The sequence below is a fragment of the Verticillium dahliae genome, genomic scaffold, assembly GCF_000150675.1.
Source record: "Verticillium dahliae VdLs.17 supercont1.18 genomic scaffold, whole genome shotgun sequence".
NCBI classification, from domain to species: domain Eukaryota; kingdom Fungi; phylum Ascomycota; class Sordariomycetes; order Glomerellales; family Plectosphaerellaceae; genus Verticillium; species Verticillium dahliae.
In genome coordinates, this window is record NW_009276923.1 from 191835 (window position 1) to 215531 (window position 23697).

Sequence of the window (23697 nt, forward strand, 5' to 3'; positions counted from 1 at the left end):
TTGCCCTTGCCAATATCTACCATCAAAATGCAGTTCTTCACCGTCACCACTGCTCTCTTTGCCTCGCTCGCCCTCGCGGCCCCCGTCGTGGAGGACCGCCAAGTCTACATCCCCTGCAGCGGCCTGTACGGCAGCCCTCAGTGCTGCGCGACCGATGTCCTCGGCGTCGCCAACCTCGACTGCGGCGAGCCCCCCGCGGTCCCGACCAACGCCTCCGAGTTCCAAGCCACATGCGCGACCATCGGACAGCGTGCGCGCTGCTGCGTGCTTCCCATTGTACGTGCTATTCTGCTGGTGCTGACTGAATCTGTTACTGATGGTTGTTTCTTTAGCTTGACCAGGGTGTCCTCTGCAACAACCCCGCGGGCGTTGACGAGTAAATGATGGTGGTTGGAGATGGAAATGGCAGATGTGGTTTGATTTGTATGATTATGAGGCTGTATTGAGAATCGGACATGAAAACCTGCGATCTGACTGGGATAAGAATCGAGAAATGTATTTGTGAGGATCACTATTGTTAATGCTGTTGACCTCTTGAGCTCCAGAGCTACCCGACATGTGTGCGCTTTCCCATGTGACTAGCCAGGCCTGCTGCATAGTGCAAGGTTATCGGTCGATGGCAACCCAAACGAATGATAATCAGCACCATTACTGCAGCTGCGTCGATGAGAGATGAAAACCCCTGGGTTGACAGGATTTCTGGTAGTCAAATCGTTGAAAGCAGCATCTGACCTCTATATAACGCTGTATGGACTAATAGAATATCACATGCAACTAGTGGGCCCTCTCCTAACCGCAAACAGGCCAGATGACATCACCGGAGCATAAGCTCCCAACCACTGGGGCCTCGACGTCATGTCACAGCGCAAGCTCTTGAGGAGCTCTCTGAGTGGCTGTCGAGCTCCTGTCATCGCGATTCGAGCTGATCATCGCGACATGTGGCACGAATTCTGGTGTGCTGGGACACGCTGGGACACCCCGTTGTTGGGGGGATTCTGGACATTTCTGATTGTGCTCCGGGTCGATTACGGGCTGGACCACCCAGCGTCGCCTCTGTAGACGGGAGACAGGCTGCCTAGTCGTGAGACATGGTCCCAAAGGCCCAAAGGCCCAGAGGCCCCAAGGGTGACGGCATTCACCAGTCACATCATCAGCCACAGCAAGTTCCTCCCACTTGTTCCTCTTTCCCCACGAGCTCTCGCCTGCCGCCTACCGCCTGCCGCCTGCCTATGAAGTGTGTAATGGTCCTGCCCGCCATTCTGGCCCGCCACAACAAAGCAACGAACCTGTGACGTGATTGATTCGTCTACCTTCCATCAGTCCAAGCGTTCCTCCGTGTCTCTCCCTTCCTCCCCTCACAAAGCCTGGGAGACATCTTCTTCACCAACAAAACCAACGCACCTCCCACTTGGCGAAACCTTTTCTGCCTGCCCCCCTCTCCTACATCATCCATACCTCTAGCTACTTGGCCTTTTGACCAAGCACCCCGAAACGTATCACCGCTGCACCTGTTCAACGAAAGGTCACAAACTTCGCAGTCATGCGTTTTCTCTCGACCGTCTTGACGGCGGCTCTGGCCACCCAGGGCGTCGTCGCCAGCTCGTGGTTCTCCAAGGCCGGTGAGTGAATTGGTTAGGCAAGAGGCAACGAATGAGCCATACTGACAGTCACAAGCTTACAACAAGTGGCATGAGACGGAGCTTGAGCGCTGGCTATCCGACCACGACGTCCCGTACCCCACACCTGCGGACCGCAAGGATCTCGAGAAGCTCATCCAGGATAACTGGGAGAACTACGCCGTCAAGCCCTACAACTCGTGGGACGCTGACAGCCTCCAAAGCTACCTCAAGGCCAAGGGCGTCGAGACTCAAAAGGGCGCCGAGGCCACCAAGGACTCCCTCATCAACCAGGTCCAGTCCTCCTGGTACGAGACGGGCGACCAGGCCCAAACCGCCTGGACCAACGTCAAGGACTGGATCTTCGACACCTGGACCGACAGCGAGCTGAAGGAATTTGCCGACAAGCACGGCATTCCTGGTGAGTTCTGTGGCGGCTGCTTCAATGACGTAATTTTTGTGTGACACGCTCTGACGTGCGTACCGCAGTCCCCCAACCCCGCAAGCGTGACAGCCTTCTCCAGAAGGTCCGCTCCAGCTACGAGACAGTCGCTGAGAAGGCCAATGGTGCCGCTGCCTACCCCGGCAACTGGCTGTACGAGACCTGGTCTGGTATGTATTTTGTCCACCTTCCCCCATGAATTCATGCTGACCAGCTTTCCAGAGTCTGACCTGAAGGAGTGGCTCGACACTCACGGTTTCCCCGCTCCCCAGCCCTCCAACGTAAGCCCGTTCCGAGATAAATGTCTACAGAACACCACTGACTCTTTGTGTAGCGTGACCGTCTCATTGCCTCTGTCCGCCGCAACTCCCGTCTCGCCGGCCTCAAGCTCCAGGATCAGGCCGCCAGTGCCACCGCCAGCGCCCAGAAGACCTACGCCACTCTGACTGACCAAATCATTGACGCCTGGAGCGAGTCTCAGCTCAAAGAGTTTGCCGACAAGAACGGCATCAGCGGTATGTGTTGCCGCATCGATACACGAGCATCGGGTAACTAACAGTGACAGTCCCCCAAGGTTCCAAGGTCAACGAGCTTCGCGCCCTGGTCCGCAAGAACCGTGCCGACTTCCTCAACGACAACATCTCCGGAAAGGCCGCCAGCGCCTACGGTGCCGCCACGTCCAGCGCCGGCAACCAGTACGCTCAGGCTACCGACTCGGCTTCGGCTGCTGCTCAGGAGGCTTTTGGTGAGGCCGTTAACTTCTGGTCCGAGAGCCGTCTCAAGGGCTACCTCGACGCTCGCGGCATTCCAGTTCCCCAGGGCTCCAAGACTGATGAGCTCCGCGCTCTTGTCCGCAAGAACTCGCACAAGGCTGCCACTGGCTGGAGCGCCTGGACCTACGACGACTTCTCGCTTGACAACCTGAAGTCGTACCTCGCCAAGAACGGTGACGCTGCTTCCAAGAAACTCGCCGAGAAGAAGGACGTGACCCGTGACGAGCTCGTCAGCGCTGCGCAGTCTGGCTACGCCTCTGCTTCTGCTGCCGGCGGCGATACGTACGCCTCCGTCACCAGCTACTTTGCCCAAGCTACCGGCTCTGCCAAGGGCACCGTCTTTGACACCTGGAGCGAGAGCGAGCTCAAGAGCTACCTCGACAGCTATGGCATCCCCGTTCCTCAGACTTCCACTGTTGACGAGCTTCGTGCCGCCGCCCGCAAGAACTACAACTACTTCAAGCACGGCACCTCGTCGCCTTCGGAGACCATCTTCGCTAAGATTGGAGACTCTGTCCGCGACACCTTTGCCTGGTTTGCCCATCAGGTCGGCATTGGCGCCGATGCCGCCGAGAAGAAGGCTTTCGAGGCTGAGAAGAAGGCCAAGGCCGAGCTGTAAGCAGCTCATCTCATTATGCGACCAGCACTTCGTGGCGACCCACGAAGTTGGCGGTCCAGATGTGTGCCCCTCTCTACTTCATGGATTCACGAAGAATGACCAAAGTTGGCTTTCCGTTTGCTCTTTCAATTACACCCCGCGTTGCGAAATGGTTTCTTGACATGAATGATTCAGGGTTTTCGTCCTGCTTCGGCACGAGGTAAGGGATGTGGCATAAGGTGGTGTAGCCCACGTCGGCGCCCCCTTCTTTGCTTTACGGACAGTCAGCGGCGAGTGTACAGTAGCGTTCGAGGACACTAGGTCCCTAATTGACATTATGATCATAACTGGTCCCTCTGTGACGGCGCATGACGTGAGCAGTAAATACAAGGCATCCGTGTTGCAATCATTCTGCTATGCTATCTTGGCTACGTACCTTGCCACAGCCAAGTAATCAAGGTCAAGAAGAGGCTAAGCTACTGCTACAGAGGCAAACTGTTTTTCTACTCGTTGGCCGCTGTCTCGTCCTTTGCGGCGGCCTTTTTGGCCTTCTTCTTTTCTCTCTTCTTCTTGTTCTTCTTGGCCCGTCGGGCCGCATCGGCACTGTCGATGCTCTCCTCATCAATGTCATCCTCCTTGGCATCTCCGGCAGCCTGAATTTTGGCAGGACGAGTCTTTCTGGTGGAACCGGCCTTCGTGGCGCTAGGACCGGCTCGAAGCATGTCTGCGGCCTCGCTATTGTGGAGAGCCCCTTTTCTGATCTCGTCATCGACAAGCTTCCTAAGGTCGGCCTCGGGCACGGTGCCGTCTCTGATGAGGTGCGTCTCGACAATGGCACGAGTATGCTCGAGGGTCATGCCCTCGCCAATGTCAAAGTACTTGGTCATATTGCCGATGAGGTCCTCGTAATCAAACGGCTTGATCTCGGGCTTGGCGAGACACATCTTGTTATGATGATCGGCACGGGCCTTGACACGCTTGATCCAGCGGCAGACGCCGTAGCGGTTGAGGGCGCCGGGGGACTGGTCGGCGAAGAGGATCGTTTCGAGCTCGGAAAAGTCCTCGGCCCACTGCTCGGGAGTGAGCCAGATGGGGTTGAAGAAGGAGACCTCGACCTTGTTGTTGGTGACGCCGACGCCGTACTCGGGGCCGTAGCTGTTGTGCTGGTAGTAGAGAAACTGGCGATGGATGGCCAACTGGCGGATCTTCTGGGCGCCCTCCAAGGCGGCCTTTTCAAAGACGTCGAGGAAGGCCTTGCTGAGCTTCTTCCACTCGCTGACGTCTTTGACGCGCGTCATCTCAAAGGGGACCTTGAGCTTGGCCGTGTCGTTCATGAACTTGATGATGGCGTTGTGGATGTAGTGGCCGAGATTGTAGCGGGCGCGGCGGCGGCCCTTCTCCTCCCAGGGGCACCAGTGCTCGGGCGCCTCCTTGAAGGCTCGGGCGATGAAGCTCGAGGCGACGCGGGTCCGGAAGTAGGCGTCAAAGGGGAGGACGTACTCCTTCCAGCCGTACTTGGCGCAGTGGAGGTCGATGATCCACTCCTTGCCCTTGTCGTTGTAGCCCGTGGGCTTCAGCTTGCAGAAGAGGACCGGGTGAGGCCAGAACATGGGGTTCTTGCCCTTGGCGGCTTGGATGGTGCCGTTCTCCTTGTGGTAGTCGGTTCCGAGGTGGAGCACGGTGCCGGCGTTGCGGGCGTAGACGTACATCTCGACGACCTGGGAGCAGTGCGCTGCGTCTGTGAGCTTGAAGTCGACTCGGGCACAGAGGACAAACAACGTACCGTGGAGAGTGTCAATGATGATGCCGTGGAGATGTCTGAGGTAGTCATCGCCCGCATCCTGCGCGAGACGGGCAGCCCAGGCAGGGCTGTCATCGATTGCGTCGAGGTACTTCTGCGGGAAGACGCTTCCGCCGGTCCAGACCTCCTCGCAGCAAGCGTCGGGCGAGCTGATACGGGTCGGGCCGGTGCTGTCGAGGGGACCGCCGGGCTTCAAGGCGGTGCTCTCAAAATCGGGATAGTCTCGAATGTGCACCGACGAGATGCCGCTGTACGAGGCCTTCATGAACATGTCAGCCATGTTGCGGAGGAGGAAGGCGCTCCGGAGAAAGCCACAGCGCTGACGGCACGCATAGTAGTGGTTGTCCTTCCAGTCCTTCCTGGAGCAGGTACAGTCGCAATACTGCTGGGTAACGTTGGGCAGCTCGTCGACGTAGCAGCCGCTGCACTTGACGATGCGCGGGGCGGGCCCGCGGACGGGCTGCTCTTCAAAGGGCTTGGCGCCGCAAAAGGCACAAACGCCGCGGTGAGAGGTCAGTTCAATGTCCATCGAGTCCTTGGCGAAACGACGGTCCGGGATCGGGGCGACGTGGTCGGCGCGACCGGCGGCGATCCAGGCACAGTAGGCGATCCACTTGACCTTGTTGCTGATGGGTGCGTTGCCAGCAGCGCCCTGGTTGGATTTGCCAACCTGAGGAGTCTGGTCGCGCAGCTGCGCCAGGCCCTGCATGAAGGCGTTGCGAATGGTGTTGTTGTTCTGCTCGTAGACGGCAAAGGCAGAGCGGGCAACCTGCCAAAGGGGCACGATCATGGGATCAAAAGTGTGCAAGAGGTTTCTGAGGTCCGAGTTGGCAAACGGCCAGACGGCATGAGCAAACCTGCGGTCGTACTCCATGGCAGACATGTCGCTGTCACGGCCGACGGAGGAAACGCCAGAGTCGTCGATCAAGATCGGAGGGAGGCCGTTGAAGAGAGACTCAACAGGGTCTCCGGGGCAGTTGTCGAGGTTGACATTGCGGGGGAACTCCTTGGGGATGTTTTCCTGCCAGGTGTAGTAGTCGAGGCCGATGACGGCGCGTCGCTCGTCTGGGTTGAGAGCCAGGGGCTTCTCCATTTCGTCAGCAGACTCTTCAAACCAAGACAAACAGAAACGAAGGAGCGATGAGAGGCCCAAGTCAGGAGAGGACAAGCTGTAGAACGAGGCTTCTTGATGGTGATCCTAGTGCAGGAAGGAGCCCGGCTCAAGAATAGAGCAGAAGAACAACAGAGAGTCATTGAAAAGCAGAAAAAGAAGGAGATATAGAGGAAACCAGATAGGCAGCGCTTCAATTACGGGAATCTGCGGAGACTTGAGTGTCGACGCGGCGATGAGGCACTCCAGGTAGCGACGATGCCTTCATGGCGTGCATCGTGGCGTGCGTCGTCCAGCGGAAACAGGAAAGCACTCAACGTACCGTTTCTTTGCCGCTGCAAATGTTTGGCATGTCTCTTCTTAGATATAGTCGACGAGGCGTAACCCCGTCCTGGGATTCTCGCACCTTGGCCATGGTGACGATACAGGTGTGGCGTTGAGGATATCTGGATAAAGGGGAAATAGGTTGTTGCAGGAATTCAAGGGTTTTACGCGACTAAGGGGAATTGGCGAATACAGAAGGAGTCAACAATGGCAAGCGCCCTGACTTTCAAGACTAAAGGAAGGAACGCGGTTCTCTGCCAGACTGCAAAGAGTCACTCAAGTCCGAGGTTCTGCCTTCACAGTTTGCGCAGATGTTCATTCAGTCTCCAACCATGAAGAAATATGTATCGAATATTCTCATAGCTACGTTTACTGGGAGATGCTTAGCTTGCCCTAGGTCACGCATGGCCAAACAAATACATCAAAAAATGACATTGCAGTGAGAGTTATGTCCATTATTGTCACGGGAGCCTCAACACGTCTTTCAAGCATCCGAGAGAGATTCCACAGGACAGACCTAAAGGTCTTGGCTAACAAGGAATTCCATGCGACAAAAAGACTCAAAGATCTGGCAGGCAATCGTCATCTCCCAGCTTTGCACCCCATTCCACCGAGTGTTGCTGCTCAACAAGGACCCTGATCCACCATAGAGGCCATCAGCTCGTACGATATTCCTTCCGGGACTGGCGTCAGGACGCTGGCCTTTCAAATGTCAAAAAGACGCACAGTCAGCATCTGGATGAAATCAAGCCACTCAACCAAAGGGTCGTCGGGGTACTCCGATAGGAGAGAATCCTCAGCCATACGATGTGAGGGAGTCACACTCTGAGCATCTTCCTAAGTGCCCGAGACCTCGACCCAGCCGTCTTCTACATGAACTGCTGCGTCAGTATCCATGCGAATGAGATATTGGCCCACAGCTTTGTGAAAAAAAGACTTACCGCCGTCGAGAGTCCTCACGTGTTTCGTGTGTGCGGGCTGAAAAGGGTTCTGGTGTTGTGTCGGCGAAATCTGCCGGCGAGCATGATGAAATAAAGCACTTGCACCAGCTGCAGAGCCTACGGCAGCCCGACTTATGCCGGTGCCGAGGGCTGAACCCACGCACGATATAGCTCTGTAGGCATTCTCGTTGATAGACCTCTGCATCAGATGTCTTGGGGGTGTCCAAGTGGCAATCTCGCGTTGCCGACGGACACGTTCCTCAACTTCCGCGGCTGTCGGGTAAGTATAGGCTGACCGCCTCCCCTGTGATTTCATTGACTGGGCGCTTGAGAGGATCTGTTCCTTTTTGGGGGTCTCGCTATTGATGAGTGTAGTCTTGTTTTGCGGTGCGTTCTCTTGACGGCGCGCGTTCGATAGGACCCTGCTTTCGCCGTCGACATCGATATTGGGAACGCGTTGAACTGTATTTTGTTGGTCGGAAATCTGCTGGAGAGGGGACATGGTGGGTGAGAACATGAAAGTCATTTCATACTCATTGACGTCGAGCGACAGAAGAGAGAGGCTATCCTCATTCTCATCCTCGTGTTTGAAAGACGCGTGAGCATTCAATTTGGAAGCATGGCGGTCCATGGCTGTAGTGTTGTGGTCCAAATGCGATACTAGGGGGGCATTTCGCATTGTTGTGTCGGTAGTGTGAGAATCCCAGTGGTCATGAGGAACAAAAACAGCGAAGCATGCAAGACGGAAAATGGTGCGGGTTCATACGGCAGGAGCAGATACTGAATGGACCGTGATGGCCCAAACAAGCAAGCAAAAAAGGGTTTGTCACTGTGTATGACCACAATCCACAATGTGCCTAGTTGACATGATTTGCTGGTTGGAGATCAGTGTCAGAAGCATATCAACGTGAATGCTCCAAACTTTGTCTATTCACTGTGTAATTCAATATGAATCATCCGCTGCATCGTACCATGGTGAATGTGGGTGCGAGGATCATTCTCGACTTGCTGCGTGTATCCAGAGTCAAGAGGAGAAAGCAAAAAACGCCCAAAAGAATCTACATCTCATGGAAGACAATGTCACGTTCTATACTTTGCAAATTCACCCGTGAGGCTCTCAACAGCACAGCACGTACAGATGCAGCTTCACCAGACCACAAGGGGGTGGCTGAGCGCCACCGCTTAACTAAGCGTAAAGCCACTGGGATGATTTTCGAGTTGATCGTGGACTTTTTCCTCCCCACCACCTCCCTCGGCCCCATCACCAATCGAGCAGGACCCATGACCATGCACAGGCTCGGCTTCGATCCGCCGAGGTGCCTGCATGCATCTGTCCTGCGTTGGGCCCTGTGGGCTTTCGCTTTGGTCAGCCAGCAAGAGCTCATGTCGGCCATCAGCCCAGGTCGAATCCAGGCCGGGATGTTCTGCGAATCCTGCAATCTCAGCCCTCAGCCAGATGCTCTGATGCTCTGGACAGCGAACACAAGGTCTGTCGACTTGATACATTCACTGTAGTCAACCTTCACCTGGATCACAAGCCAGTCGTCTCAGGCTCTCAGCGGCAAATGGGTAAGGTACCTTAATGGGGAAAGGCACGGCTCAAAACGGGCCCAGCACTCGACGATCCTCCGTCATGAAGCATTCCAAGTTGCGGTAGTGTCTGCAACAGAACACAGCAACAGCCTGGCATCAGACGAGCAAGCTTCAGCATGGATCGTGGCAAGTGCTGCTGCTGAGAGGTTACGGCTTGCGGGTGTTTCGCGCGACGTGGGCGCTCGAGCGAAACATGCCCAAAATACACTGGCAGGCGATCAGTGAAACTGTTCCTTCTCGAACTTGGAGAACAGACGTCGGCATGCCAGGATCCAGCTTGCAGAACCCCGTGTCTCTCCGCTCCACGGCCTAAATTTACGTCCACGTCGTCGTTGCATCGCTGTGGGTTCATCGTGAGGGCACGAGGGACATGTCCAGGGAGCAGTTGTTCGATTTCAATCAAGTCTGCTGCCGACCTCGACGTCACCTCGGGACACGGCGTCTCTTTATGGCGCCACGCCGGTGGCCCCCATGGCACCACGCTCCAATGCAGGCAGCACAAAAAAGCAGGACAGGGTCGTGCGGGGCATACGCTAGTGGTGCTGCGCCAAAGGACACCGAACGAACCGGGGCCAACATCACCCCACGAGCTCCAGACACTCCAGACACTCCAGATGCCCCACCCGTAACAAGAGACCGAGCGCGCCGGCTTATTGGTGGAACCTCGCAGCGTGGTGCCATGGGACGGTGATCCTGACCATAACCGAGACGTTGCCGGCGGCGGCTGTGCCCGTCGTGTGCGCATCATTCGAGGGGGTGGAGGGGGTGGAGGGGGCGTTGTTGGGCCATGTCCCTTTCCTTAAGAGGTTGCCTGCCCCCTTCGCGGACAGCTGGCACGAGGCTCGATGGAGGCGTAAAGCTTCATCGAAAGCAACTTTCATCACTGCAAGCCGAATCTCAGAAACACTGTCAAACACTACCGATCACGCCAACGGCAACTGCTTGTCACAGACACCACTCTAACATGAACGCCTTCACGAGCACTATGCGCCGCTCTGCATCCCGGGGGTTCTCCACTGAAGCTCGTGTCCATCCCAACATCCTTCCCTACCTACACAACACGCGCCGAACAAGCATGGTGCCTCGATGGTGAGTCCAGCGCATGCCATCAGCAGAGGAATCAGCAGCAGCTAACGAATTGCAGGATTCCATCAACGATCGCCGTCATCGCCGTCGGCTACGCCGCCAGCAGCTACGGCATGGGCATGAGCCAACGCCGGTCCGCCCGGCTCGCCGAGATGGAGAGACAACAGGCAGAGAGCCGCCTCCGGGCATCAAAGCTGATGGACGCCTACGGCGACGGCACCAGTCTCGAGAGCCTTGAACGGGCAGTCGCCCTGTACGAGGCCCAGAACCGGTCATGAAGACATGACCACCACGAGACAGAAACAGAGAGAGAGCACGACGAATGGGGGGGACATCAGCAGCGTTGACATCATGAGGAGTTTCTTTACGGGCGGCATTCATTGCAAGGCGTTTCTGGGCAGCACACGGCGCTGTGCTTTCACTGCTACCCGGGCTACGGGCAGCTTCGGATGGGGAGGGGAAGACGGAGAGGATAGGGCGGCTGTCGGTGCATAACTGTACATCACGATGATATCTAGGGAGCGAAACCCACGGCGTGGGTCCAGACGGGTCCTCGAAGGCCCGCCAAAATTTCATTCCATTTGTTCGTTATTTCATTGCCGTCGTGGCTTCCTCTCTTTTTGTTTTTTTGTTGAGGTGTTGCCCTGCTGCCATTCGCTTCAGTGCACCCGAGAACTCCACTGCTCGTTGCCATCGGGTGCGAGAAAGGCTCTGCGAAGGGCTTCGGGCTTTCGCGGAGATGCAGCCGAAGCCTCGACGAGGGAGACGGCGGCCGCACGGGCTGTGCTGGAGATAGTGAGGGATGGTGTTGAAGCCGTCGTGATTGGGTGCGCACGAGTCCGGAGATGCGGGTTGCGTGGAGCATGCGGGGAAGGTGAGTGCCGAGTCGAGGTAAGTCCGAGACGCAGCTCGGCTCGGGGCATGATGCTCGGTCGGGCGAGGATGCTGACGTGAGGGTATCACGTGAGGACATGTGTGGCTTGAAGCGTGGCTGGAGTCGAGCTGAGATCAGAAGGATGAAGATGGACTTGGCGCGTTACAGAGGGTACCAAGGCATCTTCCACAACCACAGGGTCGCTTGATAGCCTGAAGCTCTCGTGCCTGGCGCGGCTGTTGCTTTTTGTCCTGATGGTAAGTTTGCCAAGCATCAATTAGCTCGAGACCGCTCCAGGCCAAGATGACAGCCAGTCTTCAGGGCCCTTGGGCCAAGGGACCAATGACGTCGATGTTCTATAGAGACATTAATTAGCATGAACTTCCAGAGAGCACCGCGATAAGAGATGGTCTAGACCTCAGCCAGACTCTCTTCATATCTGCACAGACCACTATGTCGTGGGCCCAGCCACAACCTACGTCAGCGATCAAATCGCCACCAGCCACAACCTTGATTTCGCTCCTCCCTCTCTTCTATGTGATGATCTAGCCAACAGACTTTTTACACAAGGTTAACTACACAGGGTTTATGCAAACCATGCCCCTACCACAACCCAGGAGCCGCATGGCCAGCCACGATCTGGGAGGGGCAGTTCAGGGTCCCCCCCCCATCCGGTCCGCAAGACCGTGAAACCAACCTCATGACGACGACCACCCTCCACTTCGGAGCCAAGCAGCCGGCCCCAAAACCTTCGCGGTGCCGAATCCGTTTAGTGGCCACACGCCGCTGCAGCGAATTGCAGTGTGAGCCACACCGGGATGGAGGGGAGGAACCAGCCGTGACGTGAACTCAGGGTCTTGAACCTCTCGGCAGACCCCGTACTACGCGCGTCCTCGCCCATGACATCGGCCAAGTACGGCCGCGCAACCTTCTTCGCAGAGACGCCCATCGAAAGACGATCCGGGCATCGCTAACCACAGCTGCGGACGCTTGCAGGCGGACTCTCTCTCTGTGTGTGTGCGTCACTGTTACGGGTTCGACATGTTTGATGTCGTTTGTGATGTAGTACATAAACCGTCCTGTCTCTCCTCCACCTTCTACTGCTTCTGGCTCCAGATCATCAGCATCAACAACCAAACAAACAAGACAACACCCGAGTGACAATCAACCACTCCTCATCACTACCAAAAACATACAAGCAACTACCCATTCAAGTCACATACTCGACTTGACCACCGCACAATCCACAACACCTACTTCCAACGCAATCTACCTCAACATGTGCTTCGGAGGCTCTTCTCGACGCAGGACCGGCGGCGGCATGATGGGCGGCGGCATGGGCGGCGGACGCATGGGTGCTCGCCCCGTCGTCAAGGAGACCCACCACCACCACCACGGCGGCGGCATGGGCGGTGGGCGCATGGGCGGAGGTCGCATGGGCGGCGGCGGCATGCTCGGCGGCATGGGCGGTGGTCGTCGCATGGGCGGTGGTGGCATGGGCCGCCGACGTTTCTGAGCGGCTCGCCACATGCACGCACGCACGCACGCACGTACGACACGAATCAGTATACCCATCGACATGAGCGCATTTTCGACGGCCGAGCGAGATCCATATGAGCGATGGAACATGACGGCATTGGCGTTCTGGACAGGCGCTGTCATGGCAGGGCCTTTGTTTTGTACCAATATCAATCCATGAAACTATGACATTTGAGCGCTTCAGCTGTGATTCGTTGTGATAATCCCAATTAAACACCAGTCTCCTGTTGTCAAGAGGTTGAGAGACCAACTCTTATCACTTTCTGTCCGGCATCTGGCCTCGCAGTAATCAAAATCGTGATAGTAAATCCGTAACAAGACTTGTCTACATCACTTGTGCACACCGAACATCTGTGGACATGTTAACCACATCGACAATACAAACCGAGCTACTGAGACTACTATCCTCCGGTCACGACACTCCCTAATATGCAGCCATCGTGTGGCGGAACAACTCACGCAAGCTGCAGTAGGCCATGTTGCACTCCTTCCTTGCCCCTCACTTCTCACATGACGAGTACGATACGATTGTCTCACCACGACCTCAAGTGGAACATTGCTGTGCGAAGTTTTGGCGACAGTCGGGGCATTTCTTCACCCCACGTACACCCCCAGGGACCATACTGGCAACGATCCTCGATCATCTGTCGGTACATGCGCTCCGTGCGGGTAGATGCAGCGTTCCCATTCGCCGCGGCGCCGGCATCTGCCTGGCCCGGCGCCGATCCGAGCCGTTGACGAGAAGGTCAGCGCGGCCTGCAGGCGGCGGGGAAATTGATCAAAACCCCTCCCTCACTGCAATTTGAGTCATGATGCGGGGACGCTTGGATATAGACTCGTATCGTGTGGTCGACTGTTTCTTCGCTTTGGCAGGATTTTGTTCTTGGAACATGCCACTGTCGAACGCCAGTCTGCTTGGCGCACGTGCCTGGTCTGATATGCAGAACATGGTTACTCACGGGGTCCTCCTGAAGGCCGGCCGAGATGCAACGGGGCGTTCATTCATCCGACTGCTTGTGGTTCCCGTGTGACATGACGTCGAGTGTATACTATGTGAGGGGTTCACAACGGTCAGACCTTTGGTGACCTGGTCTTGCGTGACTAGCTGCCATAAGTGTCTCGGTGAAAAACACGAGGTGAGCCCTCAAATTCTCCATTCATCCTCTAAAGGAACCAGCTTCAAGAGAAAGTCTGCGATCAACAACACAAACTTCTGCACCGTCAACACACACGATGGAGTCCTCATCTTCGGCACCAACACAGCCTCCACTGCTGGGATCATGGGCTGAATCGACCCCGATGGCTCAGCTGGACGCCCAGCAGCTGCCCTACCTCGACCTCGCCCTCGTTGTCGTCTTGGCCTCCTGCGCCAGGGCACAGGGAAGCAAGGAAGACAGAATTCCGTGCTTGAACCCTTCCAGAAGACCCCTGATCTTCGGCAAAGACCCAGCTGCTTCCAAAAGCTTCACAGCGAACGCCCGCGGGATCCTGGCCGAGGGTCGGAAACGATTCCCAGGCCAGCCTTTCAGGATCACGTCCGACTCGGGCGAGACGACCATTCTCCCGCCCTCGCTCATCCATGACATTCGAAACGAGCCTGGTTTGAGCTTCATCAAGGCCATTTCGGAAACCTTCCACACTCACCTGCCAGGATTCGAACCCTTTGCGACAGGCAACAGGGCCGACTCGCTCATCCAGGTAGTGGTGAGGAAGCAGCTGACCAAGCTTCTCAGTCAGTCCGTCTGCGGCACCTGCCTGCAACTCTACAATCACTGACTCTGGACGGCAGACCAGGTGACGGAACCGCTCTCTGAAGAGACGAGCTTTGCCACCGAGTTGGCCTTTGGCAAGTCAGCAGGTATGCCGTGCGCCCCGCGCGAGGAAGCTGAGAACAAGGACTGACAGGCATCAGAATGGAAAGAGTTTGTTCTGAAAACGAAGATTCTCGACCTCGTAGCCCGCCTGTCTTCGCGCGTCTTTCTCGGCCCCGAGGTCGCCCGCAACGAAGACTGGCTCTCCATAACGAAATCGTACACCATCCACGGCTTCCTCGCCGCCGAGCAGCTCCGCAACTACTCGCCCTGGTGGCGCCGCCTCGCCAACCAGTTCCTGCCCGAGTGCAGGCTGGTGCGGCGGCAGCTCGTCGAGGCCCGCGCGATCATCGGCCCCGTGGTGCAGAAGCGGCGGGACGACCGCCAGCAGGCCGTCGACCGGGGTCTGCCGCCGCCGGCGTTCAACGACGCCCTCGACTGGTTCGAGGCCGAGAGCCACGGCAGCGCGTACGACGCCGCCATCTGCCAGCTGTCGCTCTCCACGGCGGCCATCCACACGACGACGGACCTGCTGACCGAGGTCATGTTCAACATTGCCAAGCACCCGGAAATCATCGCCGACCTGCGGCAGGAGATTGTCAGTGTCCTCGCGGCAGAGGGCTGGAAGAAGACGGCGCTCTACAACCTCAAGCTCCTCGACAGCGTCGTCAAGGAGTCGCAGCGCATGCGCCCCGTGGGATTAGGTACGGGCACCCCCCCTCCTCCATGAGCAGTATCGTTGCGCCAGAATGGCTGACGACAACGACCCGTTTGCCCAGTCTCCATGATGCGCACCGCCACGCGTGACGTGCCCCTCTCGAACGGCATGGTCCTCCGCAAAGGCCAGCGCACCGCCGTCGACATGGCGCAGATGCGCGACCCGAGCGTCTACGACGACCCCGACACCTTTGACGCCTACCGCTTCGTGCGCATGCGCGGCACGCCGGGTCAGGAGAACCAGGCGCATTTTGTCAGCACGGGCCCGGCGTCGCTGGGCTTCGGCCACGGACAGCACGCGTGTCCGGGGCGGTTCTTCGCCGCCAACGAGGTCAAGGTCGCGCTGTGTCACCTGGTGATGAAATATGAGTGGAAATTGGCCCCGGGCTGCGAACCCAAGGCGGCCGAGTTTGGCTTCTCGTTGGCTGTGGACATGAATGCGAAGGTGTTGATGCGTAGGCGGGCGCCCGAGTTGGATATCGATGCGTTGTAGTCGGAACAACATGGTGAAGCGTTCACAGATGGTTGGAAGGGGTAAGGGGGACATGGCGATTCTATTGCTACAGCAAGAAGCAATCCATGGCTTACGGCAAGACATGAAATGACAAGAATACAAACAACTCTACGCTCGCTGCCAAACTCCATCGTGAATCGTACTTGAGAACCGCCCGATCACAGGTCGTACTTGAAATCCAGCCCCCTGTCGCCCTCCATTCCGTTGCTCGTCGCACCCTCGGCAATCAGCTTGTCCTTCTGCTGGTTACGACGCCTCAGAAGCAGCCACGTCAAGGCGACAAAGATGGCCGCCACGGCCTCAAGTCCCGCAGAGATCGAGTTGCCCACGATGTACCGCGGCGACTGCGACTTGGGGTACAGCTGCCCGGCGACGAGGCCGCTGCAGTTGCCAATGCTCGCGAAGATGGGCAGACCGACGGATCGCTTATAGTCCGGCACGAGGTTGGTCGCGACCCAGGTCATCATGAGACACGAGAAGGAGTAGACGCCCGTGACCAGGATGAACATGGCCACGTAACCGGCCACGCGGTTCGGCGTGCCGATGCAAATAAGGTAGGCGGCAATAACTGGACAGGCGGAGACGAGAAGGAACAGCGCACGCTTCTTGAGACGGTCGGACCAGTAGGCCTGCGTGGCGAGAGAAATGGCGCCGAGGGCATACACGGGAATGGTCAGGTAGTTGGCCTCGAAGGCGTTGTAGCCAAAGCCGCGGATGAGCGTCGGCAGGAAGGTGCCGTATCCGAAAATGGCGACGCTCGAGGTGAAAAACGCCATAGAAGCAATGTAGATAAAGGGGTCAGAGACGGCGAGGCGCACCCACTTCCAGTCAAATTTGTCGTCGCCCTTGTAAATGGCATCGCGCTGCTTGCGACGGCACATGAGGGCCTTTTCGTCTTCATTCAGGAACCAGGCCGTCTCAGGCTTGTTGGGGAAGGACCAGAGACAGCCGCCGCAGATGGCGAGGGAGATGGAACCCTCAATGATGAAGAGCCAGCGCCAGGCTTCGAGACCACGGCGGGTGCCCATGGTCTGGATGGCATACGCAAACATGCCCCCAAAGGCACCCGACGTGGCATTGGCCAGGTTGATGAGCGCAACACGCTTGGCCGTAGATTCGCGGTCGTAGATGGTGGAAAAGATGAAGGTGAAAGCAGGGGCTACGCCGGCTTCAAACAGGCCAAGGAGCATGCGGCACGCGAGGGCCTGGCCGTAGTTCTGCACAAAGCCCGTGGCAATAGTGGCGATGCACCACCCGAACAAGGCGACAGTGATGACATAGTTGGGGCCGAAACGCTTGACAGCCGTGACCCAAAACACCTCGGTGATGATGTAGGGGACGAAGAATAGGGTGACGAGGTTGCCAAACTGGTTGTTGACGAGGCCAATGTCCTCCTCAAAGCCAAAGACGCGAGCGTTGCCGAGGTTGGACCTGTCCAGGTAGTTGAGGAGAATAAAGACAAAAGCCTGGGGCAGAACCCATTTGTCGAATTTGCGAAGAACGGCCTTTTCTTCGTCGGGATCGATGTATATCGTCTCAACGACCTGAGGGTTGGCGACGGCGCCCGAGTCGATTGAAGATGCGTCGAGGTTGCTGGCCTTTTCGTCGGCTATGACGGTAGTAGACTGTAGCTCGCCCATGGTTGCGTCGGCTGCGATGTCGCTGAAGGGTGGCAATTGAGACGGACTCGCTGAAAGTTGACTTTCCTTGTTGTTCCAGGTGAAGGCGTTGTAATGTAGACTGATGAGACTCCAAACGGCAACAGACAAACACCGGCGACGACTTTGATTTATGTTTCCTGCATGTTGAAGCTGGGTCGACTCTAATTGTCATGACACCCACCTTATCAGCGCCTATTGGGGTTCCCGTTACGAGGCTGGCGATGTCGCTGCTTGGATGGCCTTCCCCGGACCGAGCTTATCTTTGGGCGGGCATGATTGAGCGCGGGGATCCAGGCGTGCCCTAATTAGAGGCTCGCGGCGCGCGTGTCGACTCGCCGCGACCCCGACTGTGCAGCCCGCGCGGGCACGCCCGCGGGCGTTTGTGGATCGGACACGGGCTTGAGAAGCGGCGACACGGGCCCTGAGCCACGCGCAAACTGATGTACCGTCAGGTATCGGTGTCGCTGCCGATAAGGCTTGGGCCGTCTTAAGTATCTGCCATTCGGCAGCGTCGATTGACGTTGCTCAGCGGACTCACAAATCGCATTCGAACCATTGCTACCAGCTTGATCATTGTCAGCACGACAGCGAGTCTTGTATTCCAGCAGAGACGCGACTTCGACATGGTCTGCAAGACGCGCAGACCAGCCCGGGTGCTGGTCATCAACCCCAACACGAGCGCCTCCCTTACCAAAAACTTCGAACCGGTTCTCGCCAGCCTCAGCTTGCCCGACACGACGCTCACATACTGGACGTGTCCGACGGGCCCATCGCTCATCAAGACACAAGCCGACATGTACGAAAGCGCATCGCACTGCATACCCCTGCTCCGCGCCATGGCAGACGACTTTGACGGGTTCCTGGGAGCGTGCTACGCCGATCACCCTGTCGTCCGCCTGCTGCAGTCATACGTTGGCAGCAAGCCCGTCGTGGGCATCTTTGACGCGAGCATACTGGCAGCCCTGCAGCTCGTGGGCCCGAGCACGAGGTTCGGCATTGTGACGACGGGTGTGGCGTACGAAGAGCTGCTATACGAAGGCGTCAAGCACTTGCTGCGACGCGACAAGGAGGTGTTTGCCAAGTTCGGAGGTGTTGCAGCGTCGGGAGTCGGCCTGATGGACCTTCAACCAGGGTCGGAAGCTGGCGCTCGAGAGAAGGTTATGGATGCCACGTGCCGGCTCTTGGCGACAAAAGAAGGCGAGGACAACATCGAGGTCGTTAGTATGGGCGGCGTCATCCTCTCGGGGATGGAACCCTGGGTTCACGAAGGCAGCGAGCTCGCATTGGGTGTCGAAGCCGGCAGGAGGATCAAGGTCATCGACCAGCTGCTCGCAGGCCTGCTGACGCTTGACGCTCTTCTCCAAGGTAAATCGATACGATCGGTAGACTATAGCCAAGTATTGAGGTGAGTCTGAGCATGTTATCTTGGCAAGTGATGGGAGCATAGCCATGTCAGGACATTGAAGCTGTCGAGATGGTGAAGCTCCCTCGACCTTGAGGCAGCTGCCTCCATCTCGAGGCAGCTGCTGGCAAGAGGAGAGCTGGTACGTACCTTCCTAGGTGCCGGGAGCTGAATCGTGTGAGGGACCCACCAAAGACCCCAATACGGTTAGCAGGACGGTGGCATTCGACCCGATAAGCATGTTGAGAGAACGTCCCATTGGCCGAGGGAGGATCGATTATCAGGACGCTAAGTTCAACCCCACAACGAGCACCCATCACATCGGGCCATCGCGACCTCGAACGTCGCTGCCCACATGCCCGTCCCAAAGCTCCGAGCTCGCCCACTGTCTCGTCTTGTTTCCGCCTCATCCATCCATTGTTCATCACCCATCCATCGGCAGCATCGATTCGTGGCCCTCTTTGTATCTGGTCCTCTTCGCCTGGCATATCATTCCCAGCTCGGTGACTGGCCTCACAGCCCTGGAATGCCCTCCCCCGATGGATGTGTCGAGATCGAGGGATCAGCGCCCCTGCGACAATTGCCGACGAAGAAAGATCCGCTGCTTGTTTGCATCATCTGAAGCGATCAACTGTGTCTTGTGCGAATCGCGTTCGACTGTGTGTACCTACATTCAGAGCGCGCCGCGAAAGAAACGCCCCCTGTCATCCAACGATGACACCCCCCGGGGAGGACAGACCGGCAGCCGGCCCAAGCAGCGGTTGAGGCCCGGGTCCAAGGGTACGGTCATCGAGAGGCAACCGAGGAGCGTGAGGATGACTCCCAGACTAAAACTTCACAGACGACACCGTAGTCAAGGATTATGCGAGTCTCAAGGGCCAGTCCCTCCTCAAGGAGACCCTGGGCCACCAGAACCGCCAGTCTAGTGCCATTATCGGCGCAACAACCGACTTTGACCCTTCCTTGACACACGCCGTGTCATGGAACGCCAAAGGAGAGTGCCCGTCGTTTCAAGCACAGCACATTCTCCGTCGGGCGAATCAAAATGTCCACTTCGTCATGAGGCCCGACACGCAGGATGAAATGGACGCCGAGCTCACAAACCTCGATGCCATTGAAGACTTTGTGTCGCCTCACGGTCCTGAGCTCGTCAACCTGTATTTCCGCATCGTCCACCCGAGCTTCCCCATCCTCCACAAAAAGGTCTTCCTCGAGAAGTACGGTCGCAGCTACCGCGAACTGACGCCGACAGGACTGGGTGCCGTCTACATCATGGCGCTGAACTGGTGGTCCTATAGCCCTGCGCTCTCCAGCATGTCGAAACCGGATGCCCATGTGCTCGAGAGCAAAGTTTTGAAGATGCTGTTCGAGGTCCACAAGAGGCCCAAGATTTCCGACCTTCAAGGCGGTCTCGTCCTCATGCAATCGCCCAATGTGAGCTCGTGGGCTCTCGCCGGCCACCTCATTGCCATGGCCCAGAATCTTGGCATGAACTTCGATTGCAGCGACTGGCAGGTGCCCGACTGGGAGCGAGGCGTTCGGAAACGTGTTGCCTGGGCGCTCTTCATGCAGGACAAATGGGGGGCACTGGTGTATGGCCGTGGATCCCTGTTGCGGGCTGACGACTGGGACGTCCAACCGCTCACGGCATCCGATTTTCCCGAGACGTCCAAGGACGATGACCTCGAAGAAGGGAGCGCCGAGATTGAGAAGGGCAAGCAGACTTTTCTGCACATGGTGTCTCTGACGGAGATTGTTGCCGATATTCTTGACCAATTTTTTACGTTGCGTGCCACGCGAAGACGACAAACGATCGAGCAAGTCTTGGAGTTGGCGAAACCACTCCAACTGCGGCTCAAGGCGTGGCTGACAGCGCTGCCGACTGACCTCTCGGTCGGTGATACTGTGCCGCGAAAGCTCTCGTCGGTAGGCTATCTTCATTTGGCGTACTACACGGCCGAGATCACCCTGCATCGCGCGATTCTGCGGTCCCACTCCATGGCGAGCCCGGCTCCGGACCTGTATGCCATCACGCGCCTCGCTGCCAGCACGCGATTCACATCGGCCCTGGACTTTGTCAAGCGGCTCAAGGCCGAGCACCTCCAGAGCTTCTGGTACTTTTCTTCGGGCCTCAGTCTCGCCATCATTGGGCTCTTTGCGGGCATTCTGTGCATGACGAGTCAGGACAGGGAGGGTGCCGAACGCGAGGCGCTTCTCGCCAAGCTCGCCGAATACCGCTGGCTTTTGCGCATCAACAGCACCAGTGCCGAGTTTATGAAATACAGCATCGGCGTGTTGGACGCGAGGAGCCAGCTCATGGAGCAACAGATTCCTTTGCAGGCGGTCCTTCACGCGGCGCAATCGGTCAGGTCAGCCTCGCAGCTTGACCCTGTCGAATATGGTGATGGCGACGACGATTCGCCCTTTACCGACGACCTGTTGCTGTCGCCCAACGATGGCGACGAGGTGTGGCAGCAGCAGCAGCAGCAGCAGCAGCAGCAGCAGCAGCAGCAGCAGCAGCAACCGCTGCCGAATGCTTTTGAGCAGCATTACTATGGCTTCGAGGCGTCAGGCCTGGTAGACGCGACGTTATCGTCAAGCGAGACGCATCAATTCTGGATTGATGGTGACGGGTGACGACTGGTTCAGCTTTGAAAGATGGTCCTATCTAATGAATGAATGTCCCACTGTGTTTGGCGCTGACGCCTTCATGGGGCCAGTCCGCGATACCCACAACAGGAACTGCTTCTGCGTCGACAACACGGACGCTCTCGAATGCGTCTCTCGACCGCAGGCTTGCCGCGCTGACTTGGCATCGTGACTCAGTGGTGAACATGCGGCATGTAAGCCCGCTGCGTTGGCTTGATTGCAATTGCATCTCACTTTGTGGCGTTGCTCCGTCAGCCAATACTATTGTATCCGAGGCTCAAGACGGCCCAACATTGTGCCGTAGGGGACCTCCCCCACTCTAGAGGTTGATGCCTCGGTCGGCGCGTCGGCGCTTTAGCGCATCCCAGCAACGATGGAATCTGTCCGAAGCTGTACCGATTTCTAATGCTTCGGATCCGTCCCACCGCGGACACGGTGGGGCATCTCTTTTAGTGTTTCGAGTTGCTGTGAGGCACGTCCTGGATCAGGCAATGCATGACACCAGCCCAACTGCGATGACTGATTGGGCCTGCGTGGCTTGGAGTCGTTGATCCCCTCACAGAAAGGAGGGGTTCTTGTGGTTTAAAGAGGCCGCAAGCCCACGACTGACTTTCAGAACAACCACATCCTCTTCACACGGTTTTCACAGCTTCACAGGTAGACAGACGCCTACTCCCGGTTGAGCATCAAACGGGCGGCACTGACTCGGTCTAGATACCACTCATACACACCTCGACCCCCTCCAGTCAGTCAATCGCCATGCCTTCCTCCACCCTCACCGTCCTCTACCCTGCCCTCAAGGGCGAGGGTGACAAGTTCGACCTCGAATACTACCTGGGCACCCACATGGAGATTGCCCGCAAGGCCTGGCTGGGCCTCGGCCTGATCAACTACCAGGTCATCAACTTCACCTCCGACGCTGCCGGCGCTGAATCCGCCTTCTCCCTCGCTACCGTTCTCACCTTTGACTCGGCCGACGGCGCCAAGTCGATCGGCACCGCCGCCGAGACGAAGGCTGTTCTGGACGATGTGCCCAACTTTACGAACGTGCAGCCCAGCCTGCTGTTCGGCGACGTGCGCGAGCAGTGGAGCAAGCAGTGAGAGTTGACGGGATCGGATCGATGCGGGCTCACCCCAGCTGCATGTGGTGCGACTACAATTAATGACAACTTGATGCCCAAACCGTCTCTCTCCAGTAGTGCAGCTTACCATGCCTGTGATGCTCATGGCTTCGGACCCACGGCTAATATGCAGCATTTCCTTCTGACGACGAGTGCTTAGCAACTGAATGACCTCCCTGCTGCATCTCACTCGAGTGATAAAGGCCGATGACAAGCTGTAACTGCGACGCACTGTCCCGGCGCTATCGAGTCGAGGTTGACAGTTGACACACATGATGCGCATGTCCGGCACGCCGAGGCTGCCGTCGGTGCCGGGGATGCGGTAAAAATCCTGGCCCGCCTTGGGTATCACCCGTCCCGGATTCGAAATTCCAAAGCGACGCGACCGTGTCGGCGAGGACGAAGCTGCCGACGACGCCTGACCGAAAGCGCAGTGTCAATGCCGCGCCTTCGTCAGCCTCGAACCCGCGCTGCGAGAGCGTTTTTTCGGCGTGGACGCTCGTGATGGGCCCGAAGAGGAAGTGCAGCAGGTCGACTTCGTGGACCATATTAATGAGCACGACACCGCCGGCCTCCGTCTGGCGCCACGCGGCGGATGCTGGAAGTACTCGTCCGGCTTGCGGAGGGCCCAGAGCCCGTTGACGGCCACGATCGTCCCCAGCGTACCGGACGAGACGACTGTCTTGGCAGCGACCATGTAGGGGTTGAACCGGCGGTGCGGTGCCCGACCAGTGCACGGACGCCCGTGGCGGAGACGTGTCGGGCGAGGTCCTTGCCGCTGGTGATATCTACGCTGACGGGCTTCTCGACGAGGACGTGGACGCCGGCCGAGGCAAGTTGCTTGGCCAGCGGGACGTGCAGCTAGTTCGGCGTGCAGATGATGGCCGCGTCTGGCTTGGCGGGCGAGGCCAGCAGATCGGTGACGCTTTGGTAGTGAGCTATATCCAGGTCCCTCGCCAACGTAGCGTTGCTCTCGAGCGGGTCGACAATGGCCACGAGCTCCGTGTCGGGGTTCTCCATGACTGTCTGAGCATGACGAGGCCCGATCAGACCGGCGCCGATGACGGCAAAGCGTATTCTCTTGTCAGATCCCATGGCGAATTCGTATATCGATGATGTGCACG

General features: G+C 57.6%; 11 protein-coding genes across 11 annotated transcripts; 7 read left to right on the top strand and 4 right to left on the bottom strand.

The window, feature by feature from the left end:
- Window positions 1–27: 27 nt before the first annotated feature.
- VDAG_07838 (cerato-ulmin) lies at window positions 28–380 on the top strand (the record flags this gene model as incomplete). Its single annotated transcript, XM_009652604.1, has 2 exons — window positions 28–276; window positions 333–380. The coding sequence occupies 2 exons, from the start codon at window positions 28–30 to the stop codon at window positions 378–380; spliced, it is 297 nt and encodes a 98-aa protein (XP_009650899.1).
- A 1160-nt stretch (window positions 381–1540) lies between these two features.
- Window positions 1541–3450, top strand: VDAG_07839 (uncharacterized protein; the record flags this gene model as incomplete). Its single annotated transcript, XM_009652605.1, has 5 exons — window positions 1541–1619; window positions 1675–2037; window positions 2281–2339; window positions 2393–2573; window positions 2624–3450. The coding sequence occupies 5 exons, from the start codon at window positions 1541–1543 to the stop codon at window positions 3448–3450; spliced, it is 1509 nt and encodes a 502-aa protein (XP_009650900.1).
- Window positions 3451–3932: 482 nt separating this feature from the next.
- On the bottom strand, window positions 3933–6756 carry VDAG_07840 (uncharacterized protein; the record flags this gene model as incomplete). Its single annotated transcript, XM_009652606.1, has 2 exons — window positions 3933–6428; window positions 6664–6756. 2 exons carry the CDS (start codon window positions 6754–6756, stop codon window positions 3933–3935), a joined length of 2589 nt encoding a protein of 862 aa, XP_009650901.1.
- A 243-nt stretch (window positions 6757–6999) lies between these two features.
- Window positions 7000–8318, bottom strand: VDAG_07841 (uncharacterized protein). Its single transcript, XM_009652607.1, has 2 exons — window positions 7607–8318; window positions 7000–7534 (listed from the first exon to the last, which is right to left on the bottom strand). The coding sequence occupies exons 1-2, from the start codon at window positions 8283–8285 to the stop codon at window positions 7503–7505; spliced, it is 711 nt and encodes a 236-aa protein (XP_009650902.1). The 5' UTR covers window positions 8286–8318; the 3' UTR covers window positions 7000–7502.
- A 1728-nt stretch (window positions 8319–10046) lies between these two features.
- VDAG_07842 (uncharacterized protein) lies at window positions 10047–10812 on the top strand. The gene is made up of 2 exons (XM_009652608.1): window positions 10047–10288; window positions 10344–10812. Exons 1-2 carry the CDS (start codon window positions 10164–10166, stop codon window positions 10561–10563), a joined length of 345 nt encoding a protein of 114 aa, XP_009650903.1. The 5' UTR covers window positions 10047–10163; the 3' UTR covers window positions 10564–10812.
- Window positions 10813–13931: 3119 nt separating this feature from the next.
- VDAG_07843 (ent-kaurene oxidase) lies at window positions 13932–15719 on the top strand (the record flags this gene model as incomplete). Its single annotated transcript, XM_009652609.1, has 4 exons — window positions 13932–14396; window positions 14493–14556; window positions 14611–15213; window positions 15289–15719. 4 exons carry the CDS (start codon window positions 13932–13934, stop codon window positions 15717–15719), a joined length of 1563 nt encoding a protein of 520 aa, XP_009650904.1.
- Window positions 15720–15761: 42 nt separating this feature from the next.
- VDAG_07844 (high-affinity nicotinic acid transporter) lies at window positions 15762–17380 on the bottom strand (the record flags this gene model as incomplete). Its single annotated transcript, XM_009652610.1, has 1 exon — window positions 15762–17380. The coding sequence occupies one exon, from the start codon at window positions 17378–17380 to the stop codon at window positions 15899–15901; it is 1482 nt and encodes a 493-aa protein (XP_009650905.1). The 3' UTR covers window positions 15762–15898.
- A 644-nt stretch (window positions 17381–18024) lies between these two features.
- On the top strand, window positions 18025–18810 carry VDAG_07845 (uncharacterized protein; the record flags this gene model as incomplete). Its single annotated transcript, XM_009652611.1, has 1 exon — window positions 18025–18810. One exon carries the CDS (start codon window positions 18025–18027, stop codon window positions 18808–18810), a length of 786 nt encoding a protein of 261 aa, XP_009650906.1.
- Window positions 18811–19342: 532 nt separating this feature from the next.
- VDAG_07846 (transcriptional activator protein DAL81) lies at window positions 19343–21440 on the top strand (the record flags this gene model as incomplete). Its single annotated transcript, XM_009652612.1, has 2 exons — window positions 19343–19583; window positions 19645–21440. The coding sequence occupies 2 exons, from the start codon at window positions 19343–19345 to the stop codon at window positions 21438–21440; spliced, it is 2037 nt and encodes a 678-aa protein (XP_009650907.1).
- A 771-nt stretch (window positions 21441–22211) lies between these two features.
- VDAG_07847 (uncharacterized protein) lies at window positions 22212–22553 on the top strand (the record flags this gene model as incomplete). The annotated part of the gene is made up of 1 exon (XM_009652613.1): window positions 22212–22553. One exon carries the CDS (start codon window positions 22212–22214, stop codon window positions 22551–22553), a length of 342 nt encoding a protein of 113 aa, XP_009650908.1.
- A 28-nt stretch (window positions 22554–22581) lies between these two features.
- VDAG_07848 (quinate utilization oxidoreductase QutH) lies at window positions 22582–23668 on the bottom strand (the record flags this gene model as incomplete). Its single annotated transcript, XM_009652614.1, has 7 exons — window positions 22582–22605; window positions 22662–22715; window positions 22806–22904; window positions 22960–23108; window positions 23162–23251; window positions 23311–23434; window positions 23498–23668. 7 exons carry the CDS (start codon window positions 23666–23668, stop codon window positions 22582–22584), a joined length of 711 nt encoding a protein of 236 aa, XP_009650909.1.
- Window positions 23669–23697: the final 29 nt, after the last annotated feature.